At 37.6% G+C, this 20,971-nt stretch overlaps 1 protein-coding gene across 2 annotated transcripts in view; it reads right to left on the bottom strand.

Annotated features, from left to right (window-relative positions):
• Positions 1–20,971, bottom strand: part of LOC150101286 (phosphatidylinositol 4-phosphate 5-kinase type-1 alpha-like) — a 597,237-nt gene that overhangs the window by 150,295 nt on the left and 425,971 nt on the right. For both annotated transcript variants that reach the window (XM_090401030.1, XM_090401031.1), the window contains exon 15: positions 6,303–6,446. In XM_090401030.1, the coding sequence (XP_090257156.1) occupies positions 6,303–6,446 (144 nt within the window). The remainder of the gene's footprint in view (positions 1–6,302; positions 6,447–20,971) is intronic.

Raw genomic sequence — 20,971 nt, 5'->3', positions numbered from 1 at the left:
CAAGAATGTGGAGGACCCATCTACAACCTATATAACATCCTAAACTAGCATTAGAAAAATTCCCACTACAAGAAGACAACCTGGTGACTTGGTGAAGTGTTTAGAACATTCAGTAGCAACTGAAAGAAATCATTTTGTAACTATCCAGAATATTAATACAGGAGGACTCTAACAGTTTTTTGTAGTTGCATTTATCTATTTATAATATATATATATATATATATATATATATATATATTTTTTTTTTTTTATCACTAGAGGTCAGGCTAGAAAAAAAAGATTTATTAACTACGTAGATTTAGTTTACTGGTATAGAAAGCATGAGCATGTAGCTTGGTTCTGCATACAGTTGTATTCTTCCGATGATGACCTCGATATAGAGGTCGAAACGTCAAGTTTTATTTTATTTGTAATTAATAAAAGAATCTGTTCAACACGTGTGTTTTTGAGTCCCTAAATCTACAAATATGAGTGCTGATCACCGTGTAACCCTAAAAGAAACAATAACTGCATATTGGGATAGATAGCAAATGATATGAAGTTAAACTAAAATTCCTTTCGGTAATGCTATTCATAAGATAATATAAACAAACATTCTAATGTTACTCAGTTACTAAAATCCACAATTCTGATCTCATTAAGTTAATCCTATCACATACAATTACAAAAGATCTCTTCCAAACAATTCTTCTTACTCTCTCAAAGGAGGTTAACTTTCTAATTAGAGACTGTCCACAGAGTTCTTTAGAATACTGTTCTTAATTTCACATTCGCAAACAATCTTCTCTCTTCTAATGAATTTTATACACAAAATAGAGTCATTTTACCTTGCTGAACTTTTTCCGTGTCTTTCGGCACGTGTACGTCTGGTTACTTCTTGACTATTGGCTGTCCATACGCCAACATAGGGGTTATGCTATCTTCATTATTTCTGCAGAAAACGGACTTAAATCTTTGAGTTTCAGGAACAACTCGATGGAACTTCTCAGCGACGGCTTGATTCTGCTAGGACTGGAAATTTTTACCTTCAGCTCTGCGTAGAATCCTTCTCCATTTTCAAGAAAGCCTGCTGTCCGACATCTTATCTTAGCACAGACGCTTCATTCCCCCCCCCCTTTTACTCCAAATCTTGCTATCTTCCGATCCACCAAACAGGAAAATGATATAACAAGAGAGATCCGATACGGTGCTCGTTCCCTAATATTCTTCAATAGAGCGCCCTGTTTTTCCTCAGTCACCTTTGCACACGACCCATATCTTTTCACCCCTTGGGTTCATCCCTTGCTTTTTCCCGACGATGTTATGCTCTTGTATTCCCAGAATTCGCGTCAATATATGTTCCGCTTAAGTTACTGCCACCAGCGTTACGCTGTACACGTGTAGTTTTATACCTTCCAAGAATTATTATTTAGTAACTATTTGATGACTCACAGTTAATTTTACACAGCTTAAGTGAGGCTTAAATTAAGTCAGATTATCCCTCTTTTAAGACATACTCTAAATAAAATCTTAATATGATCACAACAGCTTAAATATATGGTACATGAAATAAAGAATACAAATTTTATACATAAAGTGAAGAAGTTTCACTTTTGATTTCAGCTGATGCACAGGTATTTCTCTTTGTTAGTAAGTTTAGTATGTTAGATTCTGAATGAATGATTTCTTTGCAAGATTCCTTCATTCAGGATCTAACACTGGCATCAGCTCTGGTCAGAAATTGTCAACAATTTTAAAGGATTTCCATTAATTGAAAATGAAGACAAAGAAATCATACAAATTGCAAAAGCAATTGGCAGCGATGGGTTTTCAGATATGGAAGAAGGGGAAGTCAAAGAATTAATCGAAAATGATCGAGAAATGACGAATGGAGAATTGGATGATCTTGTAACACCAGTCGACAATGAAAGCAGCGATAGCAAAGAAGAAGAGATAAAGCACCTTTAACTTACAAGAAGTTAAACGAATTGTTAAAAAGGGCACAGGAACTGTCTGATTTTGCAATGGAGATTGACCCAAATGAAAAAAGAAGATGACAATTTATGAAAGGCATTGAAAAACTCTGCACTCCTTACCACGAAATGTTTAAAGAGTTGCGAGTTGCGTCAGTCATTGTCCCAAGCAAAAATCACTAGCTTTTTAAAAAAATAATTGTATCATGTACCTACTTATTAAGCAGTAATAAAAATCCTTTCAATTAACATTTGTTTCATTTTCCCTTTTAATTACAACAACAACAATATTTAGGTTAGTTTAAATTATACATACATACTTTCTTAATTTGAACTATACCTAACACATTTTTTTCCATAGAAAGTTAATTTTGCGGAATGCGATTTTGCCGTGCGAGCAATGTGTTAATGTGTAACCCCAACGTTCAGCAAGGGTTTACTGTATTAAAATTTTAAACACATTAAGTCCCCTTTTGCCATTATTTTTATAACTGGGATCAGCTGCTGGATTTATACATTTTAAACAAGTAGCTTAAAAACTAATGATTTCCCCCACATAGAATGCCAGGGTCTTCTGTTACAGGTAGATCAAATTTTGAACTTAGCTAGTATAGTCATAATCATCAATAAAACAAAATAAAATAAAGTATTTTGTACATAAATATATACTTACATATTTCACTGTGATTACAGTAAGTAAGAATAAAAATTGGTAAAAATACACATCTAAAAGTTCTTATAAGAACAGTAATCTCTTAATTTTCCAACTCAAATAACCAACAAAAACTTTCCAGGGTGTTCCGCCAATAAATAAAGTCAGGTCTCCACAACCATGGTAATCACTTCATGGTCACTCTGACCAACTGGAGGGAGATTTGACATCTAATTCATAACATCATCTGATGAGATGATCAAATCCAAAACCCTCAATCCTCATATGTCCTCTGTTACATAATGCCTGAGGTAGTTCCCCCCCCTAAAAAAAAAAACCTCAAGAAACCTGTTTTCTTTATTTCTAGTTTGTTATAATAGACATAAAGCTGGCAACTTTAGAAAGCAAGATACATCCTATAAAAAGAAACACATTGAGAATTAGCATTGAAAATTAAAAACAAATTTTAATTTAAAAAAAATGAATGTTTTTTTTCCTCATAATTCTCAAAGAAAATTCAATGGAACCAGTCAAATCTCCAATAAAGATAAAGATTGTTGCTTTCTCTAAATCTTTAATTTATAGTATAAACAAGTGGAAAAACTTCCAACAACTGTTAAGCTACTGGTTTGCAGCAATGCAGCAGACCATATCACAAATCCTGGCATAATATTCTGCATATAAAATCTAAGAGTTATCAGAAAACATAACAAGAATATATTGCTTGTGTACTGGATACAAAAGCCTGGATGACAAAAAACCTCTTCCTAATCTGGTTCAACCACTAGATCATCTCCAAAGTCAAGGAAAACCTGGAGGAAGAGAACTTCTATTTAAAGTCCTCCTCATGCTGGACACTATCCTAGAACGCCCAATTAACGCACAAGACTATGCAAAAATTTGTAATACTGTTCAGAAAGGGCAGGCAGTTTGGCTTCAACAATTCTTCCTTCCCTGACCGACTGTAACTGCTATTTCACAACAGACAATCTGAATTTGTTTTATGTCTATTCTACAGGTACTGTAGAATTTCATTGGTGTTCCAATGAGAGGACAGTCATAAATGGTTTGTAAAAAAATAAAAGTAGTGATTGCCCAACACATCCTTTTTATTCCCCAGACTTTCTTTCCATTCCTGGTCATCTAGTTCCAGGAACAGCCATCCTCGTGAAGTGTCCCAAACAACTACAACCTCAAGTTTATGAAGAAAAATATCAGTAGCATCCTTTTCATTTAACTCGTGTCTATAAACAGGACCAGCAGTGTGCAGAATTGATATATAAACAAAAAGAGGAAATATGTACATAAGAATGGTATTTTACTCCACTATCTATGATAAGACAGAACTGCCGGGTTCTGAATTTATAATTATTATTATCCTAAGACCCCAAAAAGTAAAAGACTCATCTAAGAACCACCTACAATCCAGTGTCTTGTGAATCATTACCAAATTCGTTGTGTTGACAATGTGTCCTCTAAATTTTAGATCCTTTCCACCCCAACATCTGTAATTTCCTTCTTCACCTCCAACAAGATATCCCTACCAAGAGCAAATTCTACATCCCATCTTTGTTTTCCAAATTTTAAAGCCTTACATTTTGCAACGCTAAACTGGTATCCCCACTCTCGTGCCCATTCACTCAATGTATTCAAGTCTTCTTGTAATGACACATCTGCTTTACTCCTTATAGTTCATCCCAACTTTGCATCATCTGCGAACAACTGAATATCCCCTTTCAAATTTTCCCGGATATCATTAACATACAGGTTAAACAGCAATGGGCCTAAAACAGACCCCTGAGCCACAACACTACTGATTTTCCTCTTTGAGGGCATTTCTCCCCCATGTACAACTTGCTAGCATCTATCGGATAGCCAATCTCCAATCCAATGCACTAGCCTAATATCCAACACATCCACTCTAGTTTAACTATCAACTTATCATGTGGTAATCTATAAAAAGCCTTTGCAAATAAGTATACTACTGTATATCCATCTCCCTCGTTCAATGCAGCTGTTAGTAAAAACTTCCCTTTAGTAAATGAAGGCTCTAAGGGATCGGAACAAGAAAGTTGAATAAAGGAGTGGTTAGTAAGGGTGTGAGGACTAGATTTTTGGCTTTGAGAGTTGTGAATGAGTGAAATGGGTTGACAGAGTCAGTTGCGAGTGCTTTGTCTGTTAATGGTATAAATTAAAGATACTAAGAAATTATATACTTGGTTTAATCCTTTATCCAAGTGTAAGCAAACAAACTTTGCACCTGAAGTATTTTCAGGACTGGGGTACTTGTATATAGAAGCTAATGACTTCACATCACTTGCCTTAGTATCCCATAGTGCAAAGCACATATCCTTATGCACATGTATAATGCTATGCATTATGGGAAGGGTCACTACCCAGACCAGTTTCAAGCTTTATTGAGGTCTCATCAGTGGGAGCCAGACCCAGAGGAGATAGTATGGTTGAAGTAATGCAGATGTCATATTTTCATATACGAGTAGCCAAAAGGTCTCACACCTTATTATTAAAATACTCTGGATTAGAGATAGTTATTGGAAGTTTTTTCACTTGATTATACCATAAATTAAAGATACCAAGAAATTATATACTTGGTTTAATCCTTTATCCAAGTGTAAGCAAACAAACTTTGCACCTGAAGTATTTTTCAGGACTGTGACAACTTGTATATAGAAGCTAATGACTTCACATCACTTGCCTTAGTATTCCCTTCATATCAAGGCAAGTGATGTAAAGTCAGTCATTAGCTTCTACCTTTCAAAATCACTGTTTTTTTTTTTTTTTTGCTGGTTACATATCAAAAGAACTCCATAGGATTTTTTCCCCTTCATTAGCTAACTGTCACTCATACTGCACTTTTGCTACCCTTACCAACCGAGCCACCCTCCTTACCCATTCTTTACTCCTCATGAAATTGATTACTACCACTCATCTTATGTTGCCTCCATAATGTCTTCTTTCTCCGTATTGCATGCTTAATCACTTCATTCATCCATTTCACACCTACCTTATTTAACCTTCTGACCTTTGGAATACATTCAAATATTGCTTCTACCAGATAGTTCTTGATTATCACCCAAGCAGCACTGATGTCCTTTCCACCTGACTCCTCATTCCATGCTACAGTTGCAAGCTGTCTCCTGAGCTTCTCATAATTACCAGCCTTGTAGTTCCACATATACTCTCTCCTGACAGAAGTCCTCACATAATTGGCAGCCACCATGGCAATCAACATGGTCACCCTGATCAACTGGAGGGAGATTTGACATCTCATTTATAACATCCTCTGATGGGATGATCAAATCCAAAACCCTCGATCCTCGTGTGTCCTCTGTTACATATTGCCTGAGATAGTTGTCCCCCCCCCCTCCCAAAAAATAAAACAAAACTCAAGAAATCTATTTTCTTTACTTCTGGTTTGTTACATGAGACATAAAGCTGGCAATTTTAGAAAGCAAGACACATCCTCTAAAAAGGAACACATCGAAAATTAGCATTGAAAAATTAAACAAATTTTAATTAAAAAAAAGGAATGTTTTTTTTTCCTCATAATTCTCAAAGATAATTCAAGGGAACTAGTCACATATCCAATCAAGATAAAGACTGTTGCTTTCTCTAATGCATTAAAAACCTTTTAGACTGTATTACAGGTTTATTTTGATTTAGAATATGAATATTACCTACACTAGGCTCTAAATGGTCGAATTCAGCAACTTGTGACTTTATACTTGAAATATCTTGTTTCTGTCCCTCTGTTTCACTTGATAAGTAATTCTTGTGGCGTACAGAGGTCCCTTTACGCCTAGAAGGAGACTGCTTCAGAGCTAGATAAACAGAAATGTATGATATTAATGATTTACATGAAATCATTTATCCCAAACATCTCATCTGATCATAAATTTTTTGAATTATGTTCAAAATAGAAACAAAATTAATAAATTCAGTACATTTTTGATAGTGAAAAGTACTCTAGTACTTTTGCTCTGAAAAAATTTTATGCTACATTAAAAAAAAAAAAAAAAAAAAAAAAAAAAAAAAAAAAAAAAAAAAAAAAAACAGAGATTCAATTACCAAGGAAATATTTATTTAGTTGTTTATTTGCTGTCCTGGTTGGCCAAGTCATTAGCATATCCACTCTCCAACCAACAGGCTACAGGTTTGTATCCTGCTCTGGGCAGGAATGTTTGTGACTGTTTATAAGTGGGAAATGAATTTCATCTCCAATCGTGAGACCACTGACTCATTTATTGGAGACCTGAAGTGGCTTGAAACAGTTTCATGTTTGGTCTCTGGAGCAGGGCTTTGGACTATGTATAAATAAATAAAAACATTAATAAAAAATAGAAAAAAAAATCTTAGTTTAGCCCACTCATAGTACAAATGTAATATAGGGTGATATTAAAAAAAAAATTACAAGAAGTAAATAACAGAGATATTTTTTATTATTGTCAATCTCCATGGAGCCAAATAACTCTCTGTGTGAGGTTCTATCATCACTTGGCATAGATCAAACTATGCAATAAAATCATTCACTGTTTCTGCACTCACCACACTCCCATGCAGTTACTTCCACCAATTACTAAAAGGACTCCACAACCCTGAGATTCAAGGGATAGCCTTTCTACACTCGTCTCCCACCGTTCTATGAAAAATCTCTACTATATTAATTGAATAACAACCAATTATCAACTTATATGTTTCAATAATATCCACCATTCTTCCTTCTTTCCCTGAGAACCTACAAACTACATTTCCTCAACCACTTTTAATTACATCTAACATTCCAGCAAGCCAAAATTCATCTTAGTCTAACTTCATTGTACCCTTTCAGGTATACGCGTGCATAGGCTTATGTGTTCGTCAGACATGTTATGATAGGTTTTACGGTATAAGAAGAACACAGATGGTTAAGAAAATAACTATTTATTAACTTAAAAGCTAATATTTCGCTGGTAATATATCCAGCATCTTCAGAGCACACAACACAAAGTTTGTTACAAAGGCAAGACAACCACAATCTGGTGTAACAGTGGGGACAGTATAAGTGATTGCAGCGTGCAACACAAGACTAAAGTCCTAATATGGCGCCATCTAGGTAAAAAAAAAAAAAAAAAATTTTGAAATAGTAGTCCAAATGTTAAAAAATAAAAGTAATAAATATTAATTTGGTCTTAGGATGACTGTCTCCCAAATCTTTGGTAGATTTATGCAGCCATACTTGTTAAGGTTTGGGATATGTTTCAAGGCTTCTGTTGATTCCAGGAACAACCTCTCTGACTTGTAGAAGCTTCTGTGCATTACTTTTGTTTCTTTCCAATTGATCCTGTGTGTAGGGGTATCCAAAGCATGGTCTGCCAGACCCGACTTACCATAGCGAAAGTGTCGGATATATTTTTTGTGTTCACTGAGGCGGATGTCCACATTTCTTCCTGTCTGTCCGTAGTAGGCTTGATGGCAAGAACAGGGCACTTCATAGACACCAGGATGTGATAAAGGAGTGCATTTGTCCTTAAGTGAACGGATGAGAGTTGCTAATTTTTTATAAGGTTTAAATACTGTGCGTAATTGGTGTTTGTTAAGCACCCTAGATATCTTTTCAGATGTGCCTTTAATGTATGGAATGGTGATTGTTTTGTTGTAGTCTTCTGTGGTAGATAGAGGGGATTTATGGGTAGCATTTAGTATGTTATCTATTTTACGGGGATTATAACCATTGTTTAAGAAGGTTTGACGTAGGTGAGAAAGTTCAGCAGTGAGAGCAATGTCATTGGAACAGATTGCTCTAGCTCTATGGGTTAGTGTTTTTAAGATACCATATTGTTGAGAAGGGTGGTGGTGTGATTGTTTGTGTAAGTATCTCCCTGTATGTGTGGGTTTTCTGTAAACAGAAAATGATAAGGAACCTTCTGGAAGACGTGTGATCAGTGTGTCCAAGAAAGGCAGGCAGTCATTGGCTTCTAGTTCCATTGTAAAGTGGATTTTAGGATGCTGGCTATTTAGATGCACTAAAAATGTATTCAATGTGTCTGGGCCATGTGGCCAAATGGCAAACACGTCGTCAACATAGCGTAGCCAGAGGCTAGGTTTGAGAGTGGCTGTGTTGATAGCTAATTTTTCCAGATGTTCTATGTAGAAGTTGGCTAAGGGGGGAGAAAGAGTTGAACCCATAGCTGTCCCATCTAAATGTTTGTATATTTTCCCTTTCCATGTAAAATAAATCCCAGTAAAATATATAACATACTAAATGCTACCCATAAATCCCCTCTATCTACCACAGAAGACTACAACAAAACAATCACCATCCCATACATTAAAGGCACATCTGAAAAGATATCTAGGGTGCTTGATATCTTTTCAGATTGCAGCGTGCAACACAAAACAGAGTCTTGCTGCAATCACTTATACTGTCCCTACTGTTACACCGGATTGTGGTTGTCTTGCCTTTGTAACAAACTTTGTGTTGTGTGCTCTGAAGATGCTGGATATATTACCAGCGAAATATTAGCTTTTAAGTTAATAAATAGTTATTTTCTTAACCATCTGTGTTCTTTTTATACCGTGAAACCTATCATAACATGTCTGACGAACACATAAGCCTATCCACGCATATAAATATTCTTCACGGAGATAACATCGTATGCAAGACACGACAATACGGTAAGTGGAAAGTAAAATTGGCGCGGCAACTGAACAGGTTAGCCTTCTTAAAAAGGTGCCGAGATACCAAATTGATACCAAACTGTATAAAAATTAGGGACAAGTTTCACTCGGCCAAAGCCCAATGTATTTATAAAAGAGCGAGTTTAGCACTATTACGGGAACAGGTATATGCTACTCGCCGAGAACTTTCAAAAATAAATTTCTCGATCAGTGTACTTCGTGACACATTATCTGACATTTTGAACCCGCAGCTATGGGAGATTTTGGATAGAATCTCCGACTCTACAGCCAATAAAGAATTTGCTAAACTTAAAAACCGACACCAGAAAAAATTTGAAATCCTCCAGCAACGCAATGTTACACAGCGGCCACATTTTCATTAAGATGGCGTCGTTGTGAACCTATCATCGACAACCTTATCAAAAGAGGCCACTAGTGCATTAAGTCTTGGACACAATTTTGCCGTTACTCCAAAAGATGTGCCTAAAACCAAAATAATGGCTTCCGTTGAACGTGGGATTCACGACTTGCCACCAGCCATAGCCAATAATATCAGGTTAGATGTGGCCAATATCCTTATCCATTCTAAGCCTCCCAAAAATAATATCCCACATAAAGAAACAATAGCCCTAAAAGAACTACGCAATAATAACCACATTACAATAACCAAATCAGACAAAGGAAACGCCACTGTAGTTATGGATACAACAGAATATGAAAGCAAAATGCATACACTGCTCCAAGACCGGTCTACATATCAAATCATAGATCGAGATCCCACCAACTCACAAAAGAAAAAGGTGTGCAAGTTACTGAACAAAATCACTTCCTGGCCTAAAGAAATTGTCAAAAAACTTAAACCCATACACGTTAAAGCACCCAGAATATATGGTGCAAAAATACACAAACAAGGTACACCTTTACTTCCTATTGTAGATAGTATAAACAGTCCTACATATAAACTAGCCAAACATTTAGCAAAATTACTAACCACTTACACAAACAATTCTCCCTCTTTTGTTAAAAATTCTACCCACCTAAAAAGTATTTTAGAAAACCACACCTTAAATAGTTCAGACCTAATGGTGAGTTTTGATATCACCTCATTATTCACTAATGTACCACTGACTGAAACACTTAACTTACTAAATTCACAATTTCCCCCAGATATATACCAGCTATTTAAATTCACAGTACAGGCAGGTTATTTTACATGGAAAGGGAAAATATACAAACAGTTAGATGGGACAGCTATGGGTTCCCCTCTTTCTGCCCCCTTAGCCAACTTCTACATAGAACATCTGGAAAAATTAGCTATCAACACAGCCACTCTCAAACCTAGCCTCTGGCTACGCTATGTTGACGATGTGTTTGCCATTTGGCCACATGGCCCAGACACATTGAATACATTTTTAGTGCATCTAAATAGCCAGCATCCTAAAATCCACTTTACAATGGAACTAGAAGCCAATGACTGCCTGCCTTTCTTGGACACACTGATCACACGTCTTCCAGAAGGTTCCTTATCATTTTCTGTTTACAGAAAACCCACACATACAGGGAGATACTTACACAAACAATCACACCACCACCCTTCTCAACAATATGGTACCTTAAAAACACTAACCCATAGAGCTAGCGCAATCTGTTCCAATGACATTGCTCTCACTGCTGAACTTTCTCACCTACGTCAAGCCTTCTTAAACAATGGTTATAATCCCCGTAAAATAGATAACATACTAAATGCTACCCATAAATCCCCTCTATCTACCACAGAAGACTACAACAAAACAATCACCATTCCATACATTAAAGGCACATCTGAAAAGATATCTAGGGTGCTTAACAAACACCAATTACGCACAGTATTTAAACCTTATAAAAAATTAGCAACTCTCATCCGTTCACCTAAGGACAAATGCACTCCTTTATCACATCATGGTGTCTATGAAGTGCCCTGTTCTTGCCATCAAGCCTACTACGGACAGACAGGAAGAAATGTGGACATCCGCCTCAGTGAACACAAAAAATATATCCGACACTTTCGCTATGGTAAGTCGGGTCTGGCAGACCATGCTTTGGATACCCCTACACACAGGATCAATTGGAAAGAAACAAAAGTAATGCACAGAAGCTTCTACAAGTCAGAGAGGTTGTTCCTGGAATCAACAGAAGCCTTGAAACATATCCCAAACCTTAACAAGTATGGCTGCATAAATCTACCAAAGATTTGGGAGACAGTCATCCTAAGACCAAATTAATATTTATTACTTTTATTTTTTATCATTTGGACTACTATTTCAAAACTTTTTTTTTTTTTTTTAACCTAGATGGCGCCATATTAGGACTTTAGTCTTGTGTTGCACACTGCAATCACTTATACTGTCCCCACTGTTACACCAGATTGTGGTTGTCTTGCCTTTGTAACAAACTTTGTGTTGTGTGCTCTGAAGATGCTGGATATATTACCAGCGAAATATTAACTTTTAAGTTAATAAATAGTTATTTTCTTAACCATCTGTGTTCTTTTTATACCGTGAAATATACCTATTTTTTATACGTTTTTATACCTATCATAACTTTCAGGTATAGCCTCATCTGCTTGAAAAGGGCCAAGTCCGCACAGTTGACGATATGCAGCCTGATCAAGGCCTTATAAATTATATTTTGTTGCACATTTCCTTGGAGTCAAAGACTCATTGTTAGAGATGCACGCTAACCCTTGTTCACACAATCCCCCTTCATACCTCTTCCTGAACTCAATCACCAATGCACTCAAACCAGATCTGGTAACTCATTCCATCCATTCACCATCCCACAAGCAAAAAATCTAGTTCTGACACACTTGTAACCACATTCATATGCAATTTTCAGGATGTGACACCTTGTTGTTTTCCTTCTTGCCATGTACTGAAAAAAAAGTCTTTAGAGAGAATCCCATACAACTCATTTAATAACTTGTATGCTTCTATCATGTCCTCTCTTATTCAGCTAGCTAGTTTTTGAATCCCACAGACATTCATATCTGTGTGCAGTCATTCAGATGTGGCCTTATTAAACCTTTATAGCAGGGAATAATAAAACATCTTATCCCTGCTTGTCAGTGTGTTCCTCAACAGTCACATAATCTGATGTGCTGTTTTGGCTACCTTTGCAATATGCTCTTTAAACTTCAACTCCCTGTCCATGGCAACCTCCAAATCCCTGCCCTCGATCAATTTTCTACAGTTCAGTTTCATCAATATAGTACACAACTTCATGCATCCCAAAGTGCATGGGATGAAGGAAAGGGAAATGTCCTCTGGATAGAGAAGTTAGCTGTGATAAACAGGGAAACCTGTAAATAAGCATTCTTGGACAATGGGATGGCATCCACTAATGGGAAGTGGTGAGATATTCAGTAGCATGGCTATCTCTACAAAAAAGCAACATATTTTTGATGACAAGGATGCAACATGTGAGATGTAACCACTATAATAAAATAAGTTACAGGCAGCTGGACATGGAAGCAGCAACAACATGCATCCTGATCAGCAGAAGATCACCTACAAGTGACAACAGTGTGAAGTGTGCCATTGTAGAGAAATAATCACTAAGAATGAGAAATGGCTGCACTGAATCTCTAGAAGATTACTGCTGGACAATGAATGCAATAAGTGTCCACTTGTTCTATTTTTATCCTAGTAAGGTAGCAACACCTTAGGATTTCCTAAGAAAGAAGTAGTTCTGAGTCACTAGAGCAGACAGATGACATAAAGAAAATGGAAAAAGTGCTGCTTGTAGATCTCCAACAAGCATCACATAGGAAGTGAATCTCACCAAGCATATAGAGATGTTTTGGGAAATTTGGAGAAAAGGGCAAAACTAATAATAATGGTAATTGCTAGATTTCTGTTCAGCATATGAACTAGTCTAACACTATTTTCCAACATAAAGATGTACACAAGTTCACGTAGAAGACACAAGAAATTAAGGAAAGCCTCATTGGCCACGCCATTATTGATAGTGGTATCTTCATGCTGGTTCAAGATACAAGCGTGTACAGAGGATATGAAATTGGAAGCGACCATTACTTAGTGCTAAGTAGGATAAAAAATGAATATTACATCAAAAAGAATAGTAGGTATGAAAGTTTTAAAAAAAGAATTAAAGTTGAGCAGCTTTTAGAGGTAAACTGAAGTCATGACTATGCAAACTATACAAATATTATTGAAAAAAAAAAATTAAACCTTCAAATCTTAGTGGCAAATTCTTGAAAAACATTGGTTGATTCAGCCAGGAAGGCTTGTGGTGAGATTCTTGGCAAGGTGAGATTCTTGGCAAGAAAAATAAGAATGACATGGTAGAGACAAGTAGTTAAAGAAGCACTCCTGGAGAAGAAGAAGAAGTAAGCCTACCAAAAGTTCCTAGCAAAAAAAAAGTCAGCAGATGCCTTGAAAGAATAAAGAGAAAATGTAAGAGAACTAAGCTACATGTGAAAGTAGCTAAACAAAAGTTATGGGAAGACTTCGACAAGAATATATAAGTTAAAATACTGTGAAAGGAATCAAATATAATAAAGGTAACATGAAAACTGAAGATAAGGAAATACTACATGTCTCGAGAAATTACTTTGAAAGATTATTAAATGAAACATGCAGCGACAGAACTGTAGTAAAAAATATTCAAAAGAAATGCAAAGAAGAGTATATATCAATACTTGAGGTAAAAAAAGTCAAAAACTTGAAATGTGAAAAGGCAGCTGGAGTAGATGATATTTGACCAAAAATGCTAAAATATGGAGGTATATAAGTTCTGCAGTGGCTACACTGCATAATTCAGAGGACCTGGTCACAAGGTTGAATTCCAGATGATTGGAGTCATAGTTCCCATCTATATAAAAGGGAATAAAGAGAATTATAGAGGGATTTTCCTACTAAGTGTTCCAGGTAATAAAATAACAAGGCTTCCTGGGTCATAAACCAAGAAAAAATAATGTACATTCATTAGATTTTTCTGGTTTTCATTCACTGGGCCATGGAATGTGAAAACCCCTCTTACAAATTGGAAAGGTATAAAATCTAAAGAGAGAAATAAATAGATTAAAAGTAGCCATACTAGGAACTAGTGAGGTGAGATGCAGCAGGACTGATAACCTTTGGAGTTATGACTACAAAATAATTTATTCAGGTGACAAGACAGCAAAAAATGGAGTTGTAATATTATGCAAGCAATGGGGAAGAAGAGTAATCAACTTAATAAAATATGGCAGCAGAATGATAATGGTAAAACTTGAAGTAAAAGAACAAGTAATAATACAAACCTACATGCCAACCAGTGACCATAATGATGATAAAGTATTATTATTATTATTATTATTCCTGACACCTCCAAGGAGTCTGCAGGCTCATCGCGGGAGGACACCTACAACTGTCTCAACCACTACACCAAACTTCTACTACGAATCAATGCCATCTACTACCTACCTCCACCACAACTGGTATTCTATGTCTGTAAATTGCGTGTGTTCTGAAGGGCCGATTTGTCTGTATGCGGGATGAAAAACCCTGCTACCTCCATCTGAGATCGGCTAACTCACCTTCGATTGAAAATTGTCCAGATAAAGATTCCTCCCGTCACGATGAGAATCAAACTTAGGCCTATTCCAATCGAAGGGCGCAATGTACCGTCGTTCTCCCAATTGCACTATGGAGGCAATTATATGTAAAGTATATGTAATAAGGCAAAGTATATGTAAAATGAAGAATTTAATGAAACTAATCTAAAGTGAAGACAGCATCATTGTAATGGGTGATTGGAATACCATCACTGAAGAAGGAAAAGATGGTAGAGAGATGAGAAAATATGAACTTGGAAGCCTAAATGAAAGAGCAGATAGCCTTTAGCCTTTTAGATATCATATTAAACTTGTAGAGTTCTGCTACAAGTTTAATATGATAATTGCCATCACCTGGTTTTTGAGGTACCAAAAAGAAGCAGTTATACTTGGAAAATGCAAGGGATATAAGAAAAGTATCAAATATATTATATTAGAAATAGATTTAAAAATCAAGTAAAGTCATGCAAAAGTTACACTAGAGCTGATGTAGACAGTGACCACAGTGTGGTTTATTAAAATATAATTTGAAATTTAAATAGCTGACAGAATCAAGGAAAAAGCCCAAATGAAAAATAGATGAAAACTATAGAATCTATAAACAGAAGAAAGGTGGACTCATTTTAAGAATAATGATCATTACCTAGCAAAAACTGCATAGGTGAACGTAAAAGTCATGCATTACTCAAGGTATTTTAAACCTAATATATGAAAGAAGCAAAAATATACAATCTCTCCAAATGAAGGAAGTGTGAAAAAATATAAATAACTAAAAAATATGATAAACAGAAAATCGAAAGAAGCAAAAGAACAATGGCAGAGAGAAGTGCAAAGAAATAAAAGATTTAACCAAAACCAGAAAAATCAATAAAGCATATAACATTATCAAAGGAATTAGCCAACAGAAAAAAACAAGAAGCACAATAATAAAAAATAAACATCAGAGCATCATCCTTGTATATAAGTAAGAAATTTGTGAAAGATTGAAAGAAGTACTTATTGGTGACAGTCATGCTAGCCTGGTTGGCCGAGTGGTAAACGTATCTGCTCTCCAGCCAAAAGGCTGCGGGTTCGAATCCCACTTAGGCATGGATGTTTATGATTGTCTGTGGAAATAGTAGTGGGAGTGGTGGGTAGTAGATGGCGTTGGTGTAGCTGAGTTAGTTGTAGTTGGTGGATTGAGTGTTGGAGACAGAGTTGTAGAGCAGGTGTCCTCCCTCGATGAGGCCTTGGACTCTCTGGAGATGTCACATAATAATAATAATAATAAATCATGCAGTACTTTCTTGGGAAGTATCTAATTGTATTGATGCTCCGATTAAAACAGGTTACATGCTGAAGTACTAAGCTGGAAATTATGATCAACTTAGGAGAATACTAATTTTGGTCCCATGGTAGCAGTTACTGAATGGGAAAAATGTCAGTAATCCATGGGAATCTTTAAAAAAAAGTGCTTAAGTGCTTTCACTCCCAATAAGTTGGGAGTGAAATGGATGTGCAACCTTATTAAAGCAAGAGATCCACAATAAGATGATGTAGAAAGAATATTGTGAGAATAAGAGCAAGAGGAGTTATTATTATTATTATTATTATTCAGGCCTCCAAGGAGTCAAAAGACTCATCGAGGGAGGTCCTTCCTAAGACATAAAGTCTGTCAAGACTCATCGAGGGGAGATCCCCCCCGAGAAACACAAAGTTTATCATACCACTCTTTAAAGTCACTGACCGTTCTCGCTCCCACCACTCCATCAGACAATGCATTCCACGGCTCAACCACCCTCCACACAAAGAAACCACTCCTTACCCTCTTGCTCACAGTTTCCTTTCGTAACTTCCAGGGATGGCCTCTTGTCATCACTCCTTCCCGCTGATCAACCAAGCGAAAGAACTCCCCAGTGTCAACCCTGTAACCACCTCTCAACAGTTTAAAAGTCTCAATCATATCACCTCTCCTTCTTCTATCCGCCAAACTCTGCAGTCCACATTCTCTCAGCCGATCCTCATAACTATCCTTGTACAGTCCTGAAACCATCTTTGTCATCCGTCTTTGTATCCTTTCCACAGTTAATTTATCCCCTTCAAATCCTGGGGACCAAATCTGAGAACAATAGTCCAAGTGTGGTCTGATCAGAGACTTATACAACGGAATGATAACCCTCTTATCTCTGCAGGTCAGTGTCCTTCTCATAATAGCAGCAATCCTCTGTGTTACCTTCACTACCTTTGCAATATGTCCCCTAAACTTCAGGTTTCTATCAATCATCAACCACAGATCTCTTGTCTCCCCTACTTCCTCCAGTATAACTCCTCCCATAGAGTATGCAGCATCCCATCGATGTTTCCCAAACCTCAAGACCTTACATTTTGCTGCATTAAACTGACACCCCCATTCACTTGCCCATCTATCTAGCTTATTTAAATCCTCTTGCAGGGCTACCACATCTGCGCTATTACTAATAATCCTTCCCAGCTTCGCATCATCCGCAAACAACTGAATATCCCCCTGCAATCCACTGGCTATGTCATTGATATAAAGGTTAAACAATATAGGTCCTAGTACTGAGCCCTGTGGGACCCCACTTGTAACCCTCTGCCTCCTGGAAACTGCTCCACCATACACAACTCTCTGATACCTATCAGACAGCCAATCCTGAATCCAGTTGACCAATCTGACATCCAGACCCATGTGCTGCAACTTAAATATCAGCTTATCATGTGGCACCCTGTCAAATGCCTTCGCCAAGTCTAAGAAAATTGCAGTATATGCCTTTCCCTCATCTAATGCTCTTGTAACTTTATTATAAAAGGCTAGCATATTGCTAAAACAAGAGCGTCCTTTCACAAATCCATGTTGATTCTCACAGATAACATTACCCTCATCTGCCCAATGCTGTACACGGTCCCTCACTACTTTCTCCAAGATCTTAACAACTACTGATGACACACAGACTGGCCTATAATTAGACACTTCCAGTCTGTTACCACCCTTATGCAATGGCACTATCTTACCTTCCTTCCATTCCCTGGGCACCTTTGCCAAAGCCAGACTTTCATTGTAAAGCCACATTAAAGGTATTGTCAATTCGCTAGCACATTCTCTCAAAACTCGTGGTGAAATACCATCCAGTCCCACAGCTTTACTGACATCCAGAGTACTCAGTATCTGAAACACACTCTCCTCCTGTACCTCCAGACCTCGTACCAGTCCTATCCCTCTAGCATTAAAACTGACTCCTCTAGGATGAAATACTCCAATAAAGTGTTCATTGAACAATTCCACTACGTCCTCTGCATCAGTCACTCTATTCCCATTTTTATCCCACAATATCATTCTTCCACAGTCATTTCTCCTCCTACTGGCCACATAGCTAAAAAATTCCCTAGGATTTTCTTTGGATCTTAGGGCCAATCTCCTCTCATATTCCAGTTTCGCTTTCCTTACCACACGAGTCACTCTTCTGGCCTGTGTCTTATATTCTTCACCCATCCTCTCTTCACCTGTCTCCTTATATCTCTTCCATAGCCTCTTTTTCGCATGCAGTTCCTGTTTAATGTTGTTTGTCATCCACTTTACTCCAAATTGCGCCCTCTTCTTCACTCGTGGTATACAACTTACCATTGCTGATAACAAATATTCTTTCACAATTTCCCACGCACTGGTGATATCCCGGCCGTCCAATTCCTCCCTCCATGAAACTTCCCGAAGTTGACGTCTAAGACTATTATAATCACCTGTCTTATAATTCCACATAAGTTCCCGTCTCTTTGATACTCCTGCATGTCTATTCATTTTCCATGTCAACACCATATGGTCACTCTCTCCAACTGGTGGGAGAGACGTCAACTCAGTTATTATCAACTCTTCTGATGCTATAACCAAATCCAAAATTTTTGAACCTCTTGTTCCCTCTGTTACATGTTGCCTAAGACATTTGTCCCTCAAGAATTCTAGAAATTCCATTCCCCTATTGTTACATGCATGTTCCTCTCTCCAATTTATACTACTGAAGTTAAAATCTCCCATAACAATCATTCTTCTTGCACTTGCCAAACTTAGCTGTCTAAACATCTCCTGGTCCCCATCCTCTGTGCTCCTGGGTCTGTAGCAACACCCCACTAAATATCCTGTCTTGCCTACCTCTAGCTCACATCATACGCTCTCAAAATCATTTGTCTCACTTCCTTCCAAATTCTCCACTCTTAGAGGACATAGGTCATCACTTATCATAAGCAGCACCCCACCACCACGCTTTCCCCTCCTATCCTGACGAAAAATGCTATACCCAGCGACTTCTATTCCTGTTTTTATATCCCCTTCTGTCAACCACGTCTCAGTGATCGCAATAATTTTTGGCCAGGCTGATGCTATCTGCGCCACCAATTCCTCTCCCTTATTCCGGATACTCCTGGCATTAGTATACAGCATATAAATGCCATTGTTTCTATACCCAGCCTTATCCCTTCTAGACTCCACTGGGCTCAGTGTTACCTGACATTGTCTCCCTTCTCCCAAGTATCCATTCCCACAAGAGGCCACCCCTGCTATCATCCTCCCTGGGACACACTGACTCGTTCAGAACAGCAATCTCTCCAGATGCCTATGTCCTTCCTCATTCAAATGTAAACGGTCTCTCGCATACAACTCCTCTCTTTCCTCAAATGCACTCCAAGCATCCACATATACCAGTCGTCTCTTGTCACACATTCTCGCTATTATGCCATTCAATATCACCGCTCTTCTGCTCAGCTCATCATTATCATACCTAGGCAACACGCACACTATTTTTCCTCTCTCTGTCTTCTTCCGTACAGTCTCAAGCAAAAATCTCATATCTCTCGCTGCCCGACTTACATTACCACTCAAGTCATTCGTTCCTACCATCACAATCATCTCATCCACCCTTTCACCTCTCTTAATTGCCATAGCCACCCTTTCTATTGTTCCTCCTGGCAAACACTCCTCACGCATCCTATCTTGAACACCACGGATCATTGAGTCACCATACATTATACCTCTTACCATTCCTTCGCTCCTATTGTTTCCATTCTCTCCTCTTCTTTCATTCCCATACCTCTCTCTTCTTTCATTCCCATACCTCTCTCTTCTACCGTTTCCATTCTCTCCTCTTCTAGCACTCCCATACATCTCTCACATTCCCTCTCTCCTACTGTTTCCATTTTCTCCACTTCTAGCACTTCCATATCCCTCTCTCATTCTGTCTCTCCTACTACTGTTTCCATCCGCTCGTCTTCTAGCATTCCCATACCTCTCTCTCATTCCATCTCTCCTACCGTTTCCATTCTCTCCTCTTCTAGCACTTCCATATCTCTCTCTCATTCCGTCTCTCCTACTGTTTCCATCCTCTCGTCTGCTAGCATTCCCATACCTCTCTCTCATTCCCTCTCTTCTACTGTTTCCATTCTCTCCTCTTCTAGCACCCCCATACCTCTCACTCATACTCCTTAAATTCTCTCTCTCTCCTACTCTGATTTGCCTTGCATTTATCTCTTCCATTCTCCTAATCTTATCTTTCATACTTCTGCTCTCATTCACTAGACATTCCACCTCCTCTTTCAACTCATCTATCTCCCTCTGCAGGTCAGTCACTCTTAATCTAAATTCACTCTCCCATACAAAACCATCTCCTAAACTTCCACAGTCACTCACATCTTCCACACTATCAACTATTATTTTCTCATTCGCTCCTATCATACTACTTGTCTTCCTATTCTCCGTTCCTGGAGCAACAAAGTCGGATATCGATTTATGAAATATATAAAGCTCAGTCCAGAAAAGTAACGAGTATTGTGCGGAAAGCTAAATCAGAGTACGAAATGAAATTAGCCATGCAAGCTAAAGGCAATCCAAAAGAATTTTATCATTATGCTGCAAGCAAAAGAAAGAATGAATGTGGAAAAATAACTTTATCGAATGTGTGTTGGAAGCTAGTGAGATTGTTACACCGGATGAAGAATTCGAGGTTCATGAAAATGAGGCTAAAAAGATACTGCATAACCTGGATAAGAATTTATCTATATGGCCAGATGGAATATCAGCCTGTCAGCCATGACTAAGGAATTTGGCTGAACAAA

The sequence above is a fragment of the Typopeltis vanoorti genome, chromosome 11 (genome assembly GCF_054136105.1).
Source record: "Typopeltis vanoorti isolate ZY-2024b chromosome 11, IOZ_Tvanoo_1.0, whole genome shotgun sequence".
NCBI lineage: Eukaryota > Metazoa > Arthropoda > Arachnida > Uropygi > Thelyphonidae > Typopeltis > Typopeltis vanoorti.
Note: the sequence above shows the minus strand (reverse complement) of the source record. Positions and strands in the feature narration are given on the sequence as shown.